This window comes from Copadichromis virginalis, linkage group LG1 (assembly GCF_057382275.1).
Source record: "Copadichromis virginalis isolate Kocher_CV1m ecotype Utaka linkage group LG1, C_Virginalis_male_GT1.1, whole genome shotgun sequence".
Classification (NCBI taxonomy): Eukaryota; Metazoa; Chordata; class Actinopteri; order Cichliformes; family Cichlidae; genus Copadichromis; species Copadichromis virginalis.
In genome coordinates, this window is record NC_140618.1 from 15,266,172 (window position 1) to 15,279,329 (window position 13,158).

The following is a 13,158-nucleotide window of genomic DNA, read 5'->3' on the forward strand; positions in this document are numbered from 1 at the left end:
GAATGATTCAAAATTCCTCTTGCTTGTTGTCTGTGAAGCAGCTACAGGGAACATTTTGTTTTTGTATCTTGTACTGTGTGTGTCTTTGTCCCTGTGTGAGTGGCTGTTAAATGAGTTTGTCACATTATGTTTTCTGTAATTGTGGCTCAGTTATCTAAGGTCGGACTGCATTTTAGAATCCATTCGGAAATGGTGGTAATGCCAGAGTTTTCACAAATTTGTTTTCCAGTAGGTGTGCTACTAAGGATTGACATATAGCTGCCATTTAAGGATATAAAAACAAAATGAAAGGAAACATATAAAATATATATATAGAAAAAATAGATTAAAAAAGGACACCACAAACTCTTTAGATTTTTAAATGACGTCAGCATTTTTCCAGCAGCTGCAGACAGCAGTCTGTTGCACAGAGTGCTTGCTCACTCGTGGATGATATGTTTGTATGCATTAAATTGCATATTTCCCAGCAAATTTACTTGGGCAGAAACATGGCAGTAGTTTAAATAATCTGCTTTTCTAAAGTATTGGACTGCAACTGTTAGTTTATTTGTGATATCTCAATAACTTAGCTAACTGGGATATGTAATGGATAAGACTATATGCTGGTATACTGCAGATTTCAATGGAGGTGCATTGTACATTTACTTTGTTTTTCGTGTTTTTGTTTTTTTTTTAAAGGTAGGTACCTGTTTTCTTAATAGTGTGACTTTATTCTTGCTTCATCATCCTTCCACTATAGACTAAAATAAATAAAACAATGCAGGAAGCAGATTCACTGCAATGGTTGTATCCTCTTTTCCCCACCCTACTCATTCTTCCACATCTTTCCATGTCTTAATAGGCTGTCCTCTCCCCCAAGGCAGATTTGTGGGCTATTCTACTTTCCTTTCCCTGTTCCTCCATCACAACTGACACACAAAATGCCAAGCAATTCACTCAAGTTGCCCACCATGGAAGGCTGATTGCCATCCCCCTTCTCTCTTGCTGGGTGGCACAGTTAGACCACTTAATATCAATATTCTCTTTGTGGTAGGAGATGTGGGGGCAATTGCCCTGACTGCCAAAATAGTTGTGCACACACACACGCTGACTTTTTCAGGCACGCAAGCCTAGCATAAGCACACACACTGGAAACGCAATAAGTGGGACATAGGCTAAATACAAGAACACTGACACATACACACAAGTGCACATGTAAACCTACACGCACTGGCAAAATGGGCAGAATGGGGACATGTAGAAAAGGAGTTGCACACACATTTGCTGTAGAGTTAGTATGAGGAGAAGAAAGCCTCCAGTCGCCCATGCAGTCAGACACACACTCATGCAGAAAGCAGATACTCGTTGTCTAAGTGTGGCCTTAGGCTCGCTGAGTGAGGTGGGAGTTGAAACTGAGGACCAGAACACTTTCAGATTTTATTTGGGTTTTTTTTTTTAATGGCTTGGAAAGAATTATACTGCACTTTACTGAAAGAGTGCACCAGTACAGAAACGGAGAACGCAAATGGTGAAGTGATACATTCAAGTAAATTTAAAAATTCATTTGAGGAATTTACAACGTACTTGGAGTCACATCACAGAACACTTATCATAAACATTCAAATTAGCAGTGATATTTGTGGCAGTGAGCCACAGTACCATATGAGCCGAATCAAATCCTGAACTGTTTTTTGCAGTCGCTACATCTCCAACTGCAGACGTGAGGGAGAGGTTTTAAGCTGCTGACAGTTACAGCTTGTCTTGTTTGTCTGTCTTCTATATTAAGCATGAATAGATGTTTTGCTACATTAATAAGGATACCTGTTAACACTGTCATTATTATCAGTTAACATCGGAGATAGCATTAGATGGCGTTAAAGAATTTTAGAAGAGTGTCAGTCCATTATATCACTATCTCAAATAACATCTTATTTCTGAGTAAAATCCTTGCAGTGAACATGACTCATGTCAGACACTTGAAACTCTCCAGTTTCAGCTGGCACCACCTGAACATATGTACTGTGGGGGGTTTTTTTGGGGGGGGGTTGTTTGTTTTTAAACGCAGTACAAAAAAGAAATTGAACGCTCTCACACAGTCATTAAACTTCATATCCTCCTTTTAAGGCCTAGAAATTTTTGCAGGCAAAGTTACCACTTGCAAGTTGCAAATACAAGTGTGTGTGTGTGTGTGTGTGTGTGTGTGTGTGTGTGTGTGTGTGTGTGTGTGTGTGTGTGTGTGTGTCTTTTTACGACATCTCAATGTAGACGATGCAAGTGTGTGTCATAATTATTTTTGTAAATTGTATATTAATCCGTTTGATTGCTGTAAACACAAAACTGCTGAAGTGATACTCATGCGCTGTCTAATATCACACAGCTGAGGCATGGTACCCCTCCCAGGCAGGTGAAATTGGTGCAATCTCCCTCTGGCTGAATGTTCATGCACTTTGACTCCAACAGTTTCAAGAGATGCCTGCTGATCCTGTGATCATGTTTTTGGCTTTCTTGGAGATTTTTCTTTTTACACAAAGAATTACTGTATCTTAAATTGTCTGCCAGGTTCTAATTATTTGCACCTAACCCTTTTATTCCAGTGTGGCGAACTTAAAAGTGTGATAAATACTTTTTTTTCATTTTAGAATAAGAACATCTCCTAATAGTTCTGCCTTCAGTCTGATGTGTAGTTTGGTAGATGCAATTTGTATACAAATCTGTCTATAATTTATTGATTAATCCTGGTAACATCATACAATGTCCTTAGCAGAGGAAATAAACAGCACAACTAAAATCCAGTTCCTATATTTCCACTGGCTGGACATATTTGATTGGTTAGATATTTAGCCGAGCCTTCACTCTGGACTTCCCCATCATGTCTTGAGGTTTGCACACTATTCAAACAGAAGTGTGTGCTCCTGTATGGCTCCTGAATCATCTTAGAAAACACTGAAGAGGCAAGATTATGTGAGAATTTCTTAAATATTATTACAGCCAAATAAAAGGATCATTTTTCTAGATCAGTTTTCATACCATTGGGCACAATGCATGCTGCTCATTAAATAGATTTTTTTTAAAAAGAAAAGGAAAAAGAAGCATTGGTTGCAAAATTCATGAAGTTGAGTGGTGGCGTGTGCACACACTCACATTTGTCTTTGTGCAATACGCAAAACTGTGTCACACGTCTCATGCACCACTGCATCCATTTACTGGTGGAACATCTCCAGTGTGCAGATCTAGAACACGGCAATTGAGAACGATCAAAACATACTCGTAAGGCCTGACCTCACACAGAAATGAGCATAAAGCACACACTCGCATTTACTGGTGCATGGATATTTTCACAAATGCTCCCTATATGAGGATGCACTGTAGTTGTTATGATAAGCAATCAATGTAAATTTACTGTTTTGTGTCACACAAACACATTTTTTCCTTTACGCATATGCACAATGCAGTGTTATGTGCTGTCAAGCAAGTGTCAAGCACAATGTTATTAAAACTTGAGTGCATCTGTGAAATAGTATTAAGTGCACAAGTTATAATGTGATTGTTTTAATATGCAAGTAATAAGTAAGTAAGTATGAGTTAAATTTTCCTTGTAATTTGTTTTGAGATCTTCTAACAGCACCATGAAGGTCAAAAGTCATCCTTAAACCGTTAAGTCTGTCCCTACAGGGAACAGGGTATATAATCTCCCATGTGTGAAAAGCCCTGCTGTTTGTTTGCTCATTTTACTGACAAATGGCTGTAGCTCCAGCCTTCAGTAGTCTGCCTTTGCTGTCCCCAACTTCAAAGAGATCTGTGGTAATATGATTGCAGCTGTACATATTTCATAAGCCTCTAACTGCTGATGAAATACTGAGTAGTAGTGTAAGTTGCATTTGAAAGATTATTTGCTATCCTTCTCGCTTTCCCTCCATGCCCTTTGATATCTATTTCTGGCTAAATATGAGCCTTCTCGTGTGTGCTGCCGATAGCATTTAACGTCCTGAGCCTGTGTGTAAATGTATATTTATAAGACACTGCATGTGTGTTAGGATCATCCACATACACGTCATGTTTAATAACAAGCTTTTCATGCTGATTAACACTGACTTTAGTGTTGAATACCAGCAGCACGAAATGTCAGTGTTTAGAGGTATTGCTCTGAGAGTAGGATATCACTTATCATTTACTTTGCACAGTCAGTGTTTTTATGTCATAGAGCTTTGCATAGATAAAAATATTGGTGTCAACATTTTATTTATGCATTTTTTGTTCTTTTTCTCCTCCAAAGCCTTTTCATCCAATGGTAAACCTGGTGTGCAGTGCTGATCTGAGGATGTTCCTGTGTGCACTATACGCTCCAGTCTGCACTGTGTACGGCCACGTTTCCATGCCATGCCGATCCCTTTGCCAGCGGGCCAAGGATGAGTGCCACAAACTCATGGAAATTTTTGGCATAGCCTGGCCAGATGATATGGAGTGCAGCAGGTATGAATCTGCTATATTAAAAAAAAAAAAAAAAAAAAATTAATTTAGCTTTATTGTCATTTTAGACTTGCTGAGATGAGGTACATCTGACTGAAACTTATGCTTGATCTATAGTCCTGCATTAAGTCTACAGCATATAGGCTACAGGGTACAGGTTTAGAGCAATGTCATAACCTAGATAACTCTATGTAGTGATTTCTTACCTTGATGTAGATTTATAATATTTTTCCTGAAACTGCTGTGTTGATGTAGCCGTAAGGTCATTGTGGAGGCTGTTGTCTTTATATAATTTCTTTTACTTTTTGGGGGGCAGGTTCCCAGATTGTGACGAGCCCTATCCTCGTCTAGAGGACCTGCTAACAGGCTCTGAACCCACTGACCAATCATCAATGACCGTCCAAAGAGATTATGGTTTCTGGTGCCCCAGAGAGCTCAAGGTCGACCCAGACCTGGGTTACACTTTTATGGGCAGGAAGGACTGTTCTGCCCCATGCCCCTCAATGTTCTTCAACCAGCAGGAGCTCACCTTCATCCGATACTTCATTGGAGTTGTTTCCATTGTTTGTCTGTCTGCAACACTCTTCACCTTCCTGACATTCCTGATTGATGTTACAAGGTTTGAAAAGCTGAATGTAACTTCTTTGAAAGTATTAGTATCGTTGCAGTGGAGAAAGACACAAAGTCATTTTCTTTTATCTTCCTCGATAGGTTTCGGTACCCTGAGCGACCAATCATCTTCTATGCTGTGTGTTACGTCATGGTGTCGCTGGTGTTTTTCCTGGGTTTCCTGCTGGAAGGCAGGGTCGCGTGCAACCCTGTCAGCCCTTCCCAGTTCAGAGCATCCACCATAACACAGGGCTCACACAACAAGGTTTTTGCTCATTTTTATGGAATCTGGGGGAGAAAACTGCCTGATTTAAAATTGTCAGCACATTAGTGATGATTTACTGGGCTAAAAACTTCTAAACTAGATTTTAAATTATTTATTTTGTGGTTGAATGATGAGGTTGACGGATGTTTATTTAGCAATTAATAAAAATAACTATGCTACACTTTAAAAATGCTGTCTTATTAACTTCATTACTTTATCTTTATTACACAGTGCAATTATCTATTTACTGACTTAGAGCGCACACGTGTCATGAATTTACTTTTTACTACTCTATAGTTGCAGATTTACAGTTTTGATGACCTTTCCCAAATGATTAATTGATCAGAGGTTTTTCCTCCTGTGTTTCTCTCTCAGGCATGCACCCTGTTCTTCATGGTTTTGTATTTTTTCACTATGGCCGGCAGTGTGTGGTGGGTCATACTGACAATCACTTGGTTCTTGGCTGCTGTGCCTAAATGGGGCAGCGAGGCCATTGAGAAGAAAGCCCTCCTCTTCCATGCGATTGCCTGGGGCCTCCCAGGGGCCCTGACCGTCACCCTGTTGGCCCTGAATAAAATCGAGGGAGATGGGATCAGTGGAGTGTGTTTCATAGGGCTGTATGACATAGACGCCCTGAGGTGGTTTGTTCTGGCACCGCTCTGTGTCAATGTGGCGGTGAGTACAGTTCAGGAGATAAATGAGTGAGTGGGTGGATGAAAGAAGTGGTGAGTAGGATGGATGTGGTGTGAACCGATTAATGACTGCATGAAATAATACAAGTGTGGACATTGGGAGAGATGGATTGGTTAGTAATGATGGGTGGGTCATTAAATGTCTTTTAGACCTGTCTGTCAGTCACCCAACCTTTAAAAGAGTTTTTTAAAGGTTCACTGAGCCTTAACTTCTTGTCTGTCTTCTGTCAGGTTGGCGTCTCCCTGCTTTTAGTGGGCATTGTCGCTCTGAACAGGGTGCGCATGGAAATTCCTCTGGAGAAGGAGAACCAGACCAAACTAGTCAAGTTCATGATCCGGATGGGAGTGTTCTCTGTGCTGTATCTGGCTCCCTTGTTCACTGTGATTGGCTGCTACATATACGAGCACACATACCGGAAGATCTGGGAGAAAACATGGATGGAGAACAACTGCAGGCGTTATCACATCCCATGCCCATACAAGGTAAAAGGATGAAAATAAGAAAGTGCACGATGTGATGGTGTTAACCTCACTAGACAAACTATGTTTCATTTCTTACTAGATGATGTAATAATATAGTGAAACTTTAGAGAAGACACTATCTGTGCTTGTTAAGACGGTGCATGTGTAAATCATTTTTACAGCTGCCAGCTGTTGTGCTGCAACTTTATACTTGGATAGCCTGTCTTAAGAAAAAAAAGTGTCAGAGTAGCTAATCAAATCTGGTAGTCTACAGTCTGAAAGCACATGCTGCCTGTTTTCTCAGCTGCAAACAAATATCAGAGCTCTGTCACTCACAGTTTGTCTGTGCTGTCATACTGCAAAAGTTGAATGGTGAAAATCCGCAGGTGCTCTGTTTTGAGGAATCTGTGTTTTTCTTTCCTTATTGGGGAGGGAGCTTGTCTGTGTCTCAGGAAAGAAAAGTGTAAGACTACTAAACATATCATAAATAATGAGTGAACAAGATACTTCTCCAGTGGAAGGAGTTAACATCAATATAGCTTCCATTCATGCACTCCTCAAATGGTCAGGATTCCCAAGTTGTGAAGTCATCGCACCAACTTAATTGTGTTCGTGTGCTTTTTTTTAAGTCAGACTGAGGGGACAACATGGACCGGGAAAAGGCAAAGTACTGCAAAACAAACAATAAAGTGTTCATAGCTGATTTTGATATATAGTTACTTAACCTGTCTGACAAAGATTATCTCTAGAATTATCATTTTTTTAACTAGTTGGTGTATTTGAAGAGCACCTATGCATTGTCTCACAACCTGGCTCACAGGTAGTAACTAGTAAAGGATCATTTTTTTATGGAACATAATTAAAAAGAACATGTTTGTCAGCTAGTCAGTAGTGGGTGTGTGGCAGAGTCTGTAGAAGGCAAATAACCCAAGAATACGTGCTGTAGCTAAGTGGATCTACCGGTAGTTCAGGAAGCTAGTATTCAAATCAGGGCAGTGAGCAAAAGAGACCTGAAAGGATGGAGCTTTTATAACCAAGCTCACTGGGCCCAGGTTTAGCTCATACAGCCAGTTACTTCGATCAGCACCTGTAGAACAAATCACAGCACAAACCACAAAACACAGACACATTCACCACCCAGGGGCCATCGCAGTTACTGTTAGAAAATAACTAATATGCAATAAAGGAATGAATCAAACTTTTCTTACAACTATTTTCAGCAAGTTATTTACTTTTATCTGCCGGATTTTAAGAAAATGCAACTCACTTAGCCAAAAAAAAAGGAAAATCATGTCTGTTTTCTCGGTCTGAAACTCAGTTTTTCCGATTATCTGACCTCACATGAATACACAATTACTCAAGAATGGAGCTCAACGGTTTTTTTTGTTTTTTACCTTTTTTACAAGTTAAGTCTTGCCATGTTCTGTAGGCCAGAAATGTATGAAAACACGAGGGAAAAACAAAGTCTCATTTTAAAAAAAAAAAAAGTCCAATCATATAATTTTTCTGGTTAGCCAACATTTTAGCTAGTTTATGTTAGCCACTCGGTTCTGAGAAATAAAAACAAAAATGTACAATTACTAGTTTAACGTGAAGATGATTTTTAATTGGTATCTGGAATTTAACCAGGTTTTATTCAGATGAGCTCTTACCTTTGTTGTAGCCGGTGACGTCAGAATTGATTACAGTAGTGGGAAGACATTTAGGAACTACAACAAGAACTCCCATGCTTACTTTATGAAAGAAAGCATTGTGGTGAAGTGGTTAGCACTTTCTCTGCACATGTCCTGATTGGCTGGTGCCTTTCACTGTACAGTTGGCATGTTCTCCCTGCATGGGCTTCTTCCCACATTCCAAAGAGACACACGTCACATTAACTGGTGATCCTAAACTGGCCGTAGGTGTGGATGTGAGACCCTGTGGTCACCTGTCTCTCTGTGTTAGCGACCTGTCCAAAATGTACCCTGCCTCTTCTCCGATGACTGCTGGGATAGGCTCCAGCCCCCCGCGTCCCTAAGTTAAGCCGTTAGATGGATGGATAGATGGATTATTTCATGATCAAAGGCCCAATCTCAATTCTCCCCTTCCATTTTTCACTGCAGCTTAGGGCAAGGTGGTCCTCCACGCTTTGTTTGGGGGGCTAGATGACCACTATCCTTCAATTTCCCAAAGAAATGGGATACCTAAGGGCCAAGGGTGGGAGCTGGGATTTGGCCAAAGATGCTGAGTGCTTGGTTGAGAGTGGGTAAGAGCTGGCACTTAGTTGTGTGTGCGGCTGAGTGAGTAGGTATTTGTGAGGGAGGGGAGCAGAGTGTGGCATGCATCATTAGCTCAGCTAATATAGCTCTCAAGACCAATTCCACAAAAAAAAAAACCAACCTCTCCCATCTTTGTTTTGCTCCGTTTCCTTTTCTCTTTGTATTTCAGTTAATTTTCTCATGCATCTTTCAGCCCCTCTGCTCCCTGGGCTGCTTAGTCACGGTCTGCTGCCAGTCCTCCATAAGGGCTTTATCCTGTTTATGAAGATGGGTGGGAATGCAGTGATTCATATAGTCCAGTGCTAAATTATTAACCAGATAATTGTGCACAGTGCAGACGCTAACATACTCCATCCCTACCTGTGTGTCAGTCAGTTGGATGTGTGCACACACACACATACACCTTTACTTCATAAGGCTTTGTCATTGTTTCCATCACATGTCAAATTGTGTGAGTGTGTCTGTGTGTTTGTGAAGATCATGAAGATCCCCTTTACGTCCTATTACAGCTCTGGAATTTCAATATTGCTGTGTGTTATGTGATCTTTGCCCGGGGGTTTTCTGTGTGTTCTGGGAGAGGGCGCAGTTGCTTGTTCTTGGATAATTGAAGTTTCTTTCTTTGTGTGTGTTCACGGGTGATAATTTACTGAAGACCCAGGGCTTCTCGTTTTATCTGATGATCTAAATAAGACACATTTCATCTCAGCATGGGTGACAGAGACTTAAGCTAATTAATAAATGGAAATTCTTCTGGGCCCGGGTTTCAAAAACAATAAATCTCTTATCTCACTAAAAGGCTCAGCTGCTCATGGATTTTACCCTCACTGTAGTGAGGGTCAATTGCTTTAATAGCATCTTTAGGAAGATTTTTATCTTAATTTAAAAAGAAAATTTAAAGAATTTGATATCTTAAAGACCACCTAAAGTACAATATAATGGTTTTCCACAAAAACTTTTTAACACAGTACTCAGTGTGTTTGATGGTTTCCCATAGTGAAATTTTATCGGACAGATGAAACCATGATTTGGGATTGAACGACACAGCGTTCTGTTTGTTGTATTTCTTAAAAATCTGGGATTTATATTCAATAAAAAGAGGACCAAGAACCAAATCTCTGCCCTCTGCTGGGAGATCCATCAAACAGCTCGGTTTGTCTAGATTATGTTTGAGGATTTTAGTTTGTTAAATGTTGGTGGATCCAAAGCTTTTAGCATATCTTTCATGTTTAGTTGTCGAGGAAATATTCTACTGCACAATTAGTCTGCCTACATTATAATCGAAGCCTTTGTTCTCTTCCTCTCTCTCCTCTGCTTCACTTTACTCTGTGTTTTTAAAAACTCCATGCTGTGCTGATTAGATGATTGCATCATTAACGTGTGCATTTTATTTTATTTTCAGGTTGAGGAGACCAGCAGACCGGCCATGGTTTTGTTCCTAATTAAATATCTGATGATGCTCGTGGTGGGGATCCCCTCTGTTTTCTGGGTGGGCAGCAAGAAGACCTGTTTTGAGTGGGCCAGTTTCCTACATGGACGCAGGCGCAAAGAGTAAGAAGAGACTGTGTGTCTTTTAATGTTCGAGAGAACTAAATTGAGTTTATCACAACTAATTATGCACTTAGAAGTATCTTGTACTTTGTTTCACATGCAATTTTCCTTCCCTCTCAGTTGTTCAGGGGTTTAGTATCTCTACTGTATTTCCTTTTGTGGTGACACGTTGCTATACAACAGCACATTAATCATTAATCTTCCCTATCCTGTCCTTATCAACTGTTTTCTTGTCTCTTTCCCGTATTTCTTCTTGAATCCTAAATGTCTTCCTACTCCTTCCCCCCCAATCTGTCTCTTGGTTCCAATTTTATCTGCGACTTGTCCCCTGTCTGTAAAAACGTCCCACCTCTGACCTCCTTCACCTTTTTCTTTCTGCAGCAGTGGGGTGAATGAGTCTCGCCAGGTGCTGCAAGAGCAGCCGGACTTTGCTCAGTCTCTGCTGCGTGAGCCCAACACCCCCATCGTTAGGAAGTCCAGAGGGACATCCACTCAGGTAGGACTGCAAAGACAACAGCAAAAAAAAAAGCAGGATGGAATTATTTATAAGTGCCGTGGGAGTAAAGTCCAAACATGAATGTCCACAGGTTACGGCTCTGAGCTCTTTTGAAACTGATGAAAGGAAGAGAAGACTGAAATGAAAGATCGTATCTTGTATGCCTGTTTTTTTTTGTCAGCATCTAGAAGCTTTGATAAAGGTTTAATCAGACTGGTGTTTTCATGTACATATTTCTTCATTGATAATATTTAGCCGCATCATCAATGAAGCTTTTCAACCCCTGTGAACCTGGCTAGGTGTCTATCATAATAATAAAAGTAATAACCTGAGGCATAATCTTGTCATTAGATTTGAGTCAAGATCCAAAAGATATGAATGTCTTATGCTGGAGTAATGTACACAGAGCCTTGAGCAAGATGTAGCCTTTTGGATTTGAATATTTACACGTTGTGCAAAGGTGTCGGGTGTTAAATTAAATCTTTAATCTCAGCGGTTTCAGCGCTACATGTGTTTGATCTCTCCTCCTGTAGGGCACTTCCACACACGCCTCCTCCACCCACTTAGCTGTTCTAGACGACCTTGATGAACCAGTTAGAACTCACCATGGGCACCCCTCCTCCACCAGGAGTAAGGCCAGCAGCGTCCACAGCAAGGCCAGCTACCACAGCAGCCTGCGGCGCACTCGAGATGACAGGTAGACCAGGAAATCCACGATGCTCTCGCTTCCTCTCAGACGATGTGAATCAGTCGAAGCTCAGCTTTTCTTTCATTGCTTCTCCCCCATTAGGAGCGATACCGTGGTTTACCGAGGTACAGAGGACCGCAGTTTCCATGGCAGCAATCCACGTCTCGACCATCCGCTCTCCACTCACAGCAGCCTCCATCAGATAGACAGCCACTCGAGGCACAGCAGCCAGCGAGACGTGTCTGTGGCCCCACCTACCCTCATCACACATGGAACGACGGCGAGTGACGGCCGAGCGGCTGAGAACGAAGGCACCAACGCCTGAGACACTGGATCAGTGAAAGGATGGAGACGTGAAGCAGATACACAGCAGTCTGTTTGTTTTCTTTTTTGAGGATGGGGAATGTGTCTCTGAGTGCTGTGTTGGTAATCTGTGGTTGTTTGTGAGCAGTAACCATGACTCCTCTAAATTTTGATGGAGTTTGGCTGTAAGGTGGACCAGTTTGCTCACTGAATTATTTTGAGTTTACACCTGGTCTGCTTGATTCAACAGGCTGAGCCAACAGGAATAAATCCCCGTCCTCTTTTGGTGACACTCGAGACATTATTCAGGGAAAGCTAGCAATGGAAACAAACAGACACTGACAAAGGTGTCTCTCAGTCTGGTTGATAGTGGCATCATCCATATATTGGTGATCATCTTTCAGGACCTATATGAATATAATGTTAAATACCCGAACACTGCCGACTCCACTGCTCTGGATTGCAGCTCTTAATGAGTGATGTTTGTCTTTGCGTGGCTTCAGAAAATGGAAAAAAAAAAATGGGCCTAATGTGAAATTATGGACCTCTCTGTGGTTTGAGTTATTTTTATACTGTGAAGTTTGTCTTCTGCTGCTGGAAGCTTCAGTGTGTGTGTGTGTGTGTGTGTGTGTGTGTGTGTGTGTGTGTGTGTGTGTGTGTGTGTGTGTGTGTGTGAGTGTGTGAAAGTGGGAAAGTGGGAAAGTGGGAAATGGAGACATGACTAGTGATGTGTTTTTAAATTTTAATTCTCCCCTGGAGCTTGAAGGAGGGAGCTGAAAGACGAAACGTTTTCCACCCATGAATGTAAAAGGGTTGTTTCAGAGAGTGATAAAATATGGCCATGGCTGTAATGGATGATCTGTGCTCTTATTTACATGCACAGATATTTATTTCAAGTCAGCCAAAAAAGTATTTTAGTACTGACATATACAATATAAAAGATGGACATAGCTACCATGTAATCACCCTCTAGTTTGTGAAGTCCCACCTTGAAGCTTCGATGAGCCATCTTGCTGTTGAAACTGGATGTGATGGAAGAAAGCCGGTTTGACTGTGAAACTACACTCATTGGCTAACATCCTGTCAATCACAAGTTATCATTATTATTATTATATCACAAGTTATTTTTATTCAGCGTTATCTTAAATAAGTGGCTGAAACAATAAACCCAGCAGGAAAGTGTTTCCAGAGGTCAGCTCAGAAAGCCCCAAGTTTTTTTTTGGCCACCACAGCTATCGCCCCCTGGTGACCGTAAAACAGATTGCAGGTTTAAGGCATTCACAACTGGAAGCCACGTCCATCTTTTATACTGTCTTCTGAACTGTCTGCACTGAGACTTGAACCTGGCAAAGAAGCGATAAGGCAACTTTTTAAACAAGCGAGATAATAAT

The 13,158-nt window shown here is 41.0% G+C and overlaps 1 protein-coding gene across 3 annotated transcripts in view; it reads left to right on the forward strand.

The window, feature by feature from the left end:
• LOC146718484 (frizzled-3-like) overlaps window positions 1-12,461 on the forward strand; it is a 29,344-nt gene extending 16,883 nt beyond the window's left edge. For all 3 annotated transcript variants that reach the window (XM_085452234.1, XM_085452246.1, XM_085452241.1), the window contains 9 exons: window positions 4,253-4,449; window positions 4,763-5,065; window positions 5,158-5,320; window positions 5,696-5,995; window positions 6,244-6,495; window positions 10,132-10,280; window positions 10,662-10,776; window positions 11,310-11,473; window positions 11,567-12,461. In XM_085452234.1, coding sequence (XP_085308360.1) covers window positions 4,253-4,449; window positions 4,763-5,065; window positions 5,158-5,320; window positions 5,696-5,995; window positions 6,244-6,495; window positions 10,132-10,280; window positions 10,662-10,776; window positions 11,310-11,473; window positions 11,567-11,789 — 1,866 coding nt within the window. In that variant the 3' untranslated portion in view covers window positions 11,790-12,461. The remainder of the gene's footprint in view (window positions 1-4,252; window positions 4,450-4,762; window positions 5,066-5,157; window positions 5,321-5,695; window positions 5,996-6,243; window positions 6,496-10,131; window positions 10,281-10,661; window positions 10,777-11,309; window positions 11,474-11,566) is intronic.
• The last annotated feature ends 697 nt before the right edge of the window (window positions 12,462-13,158 follow it).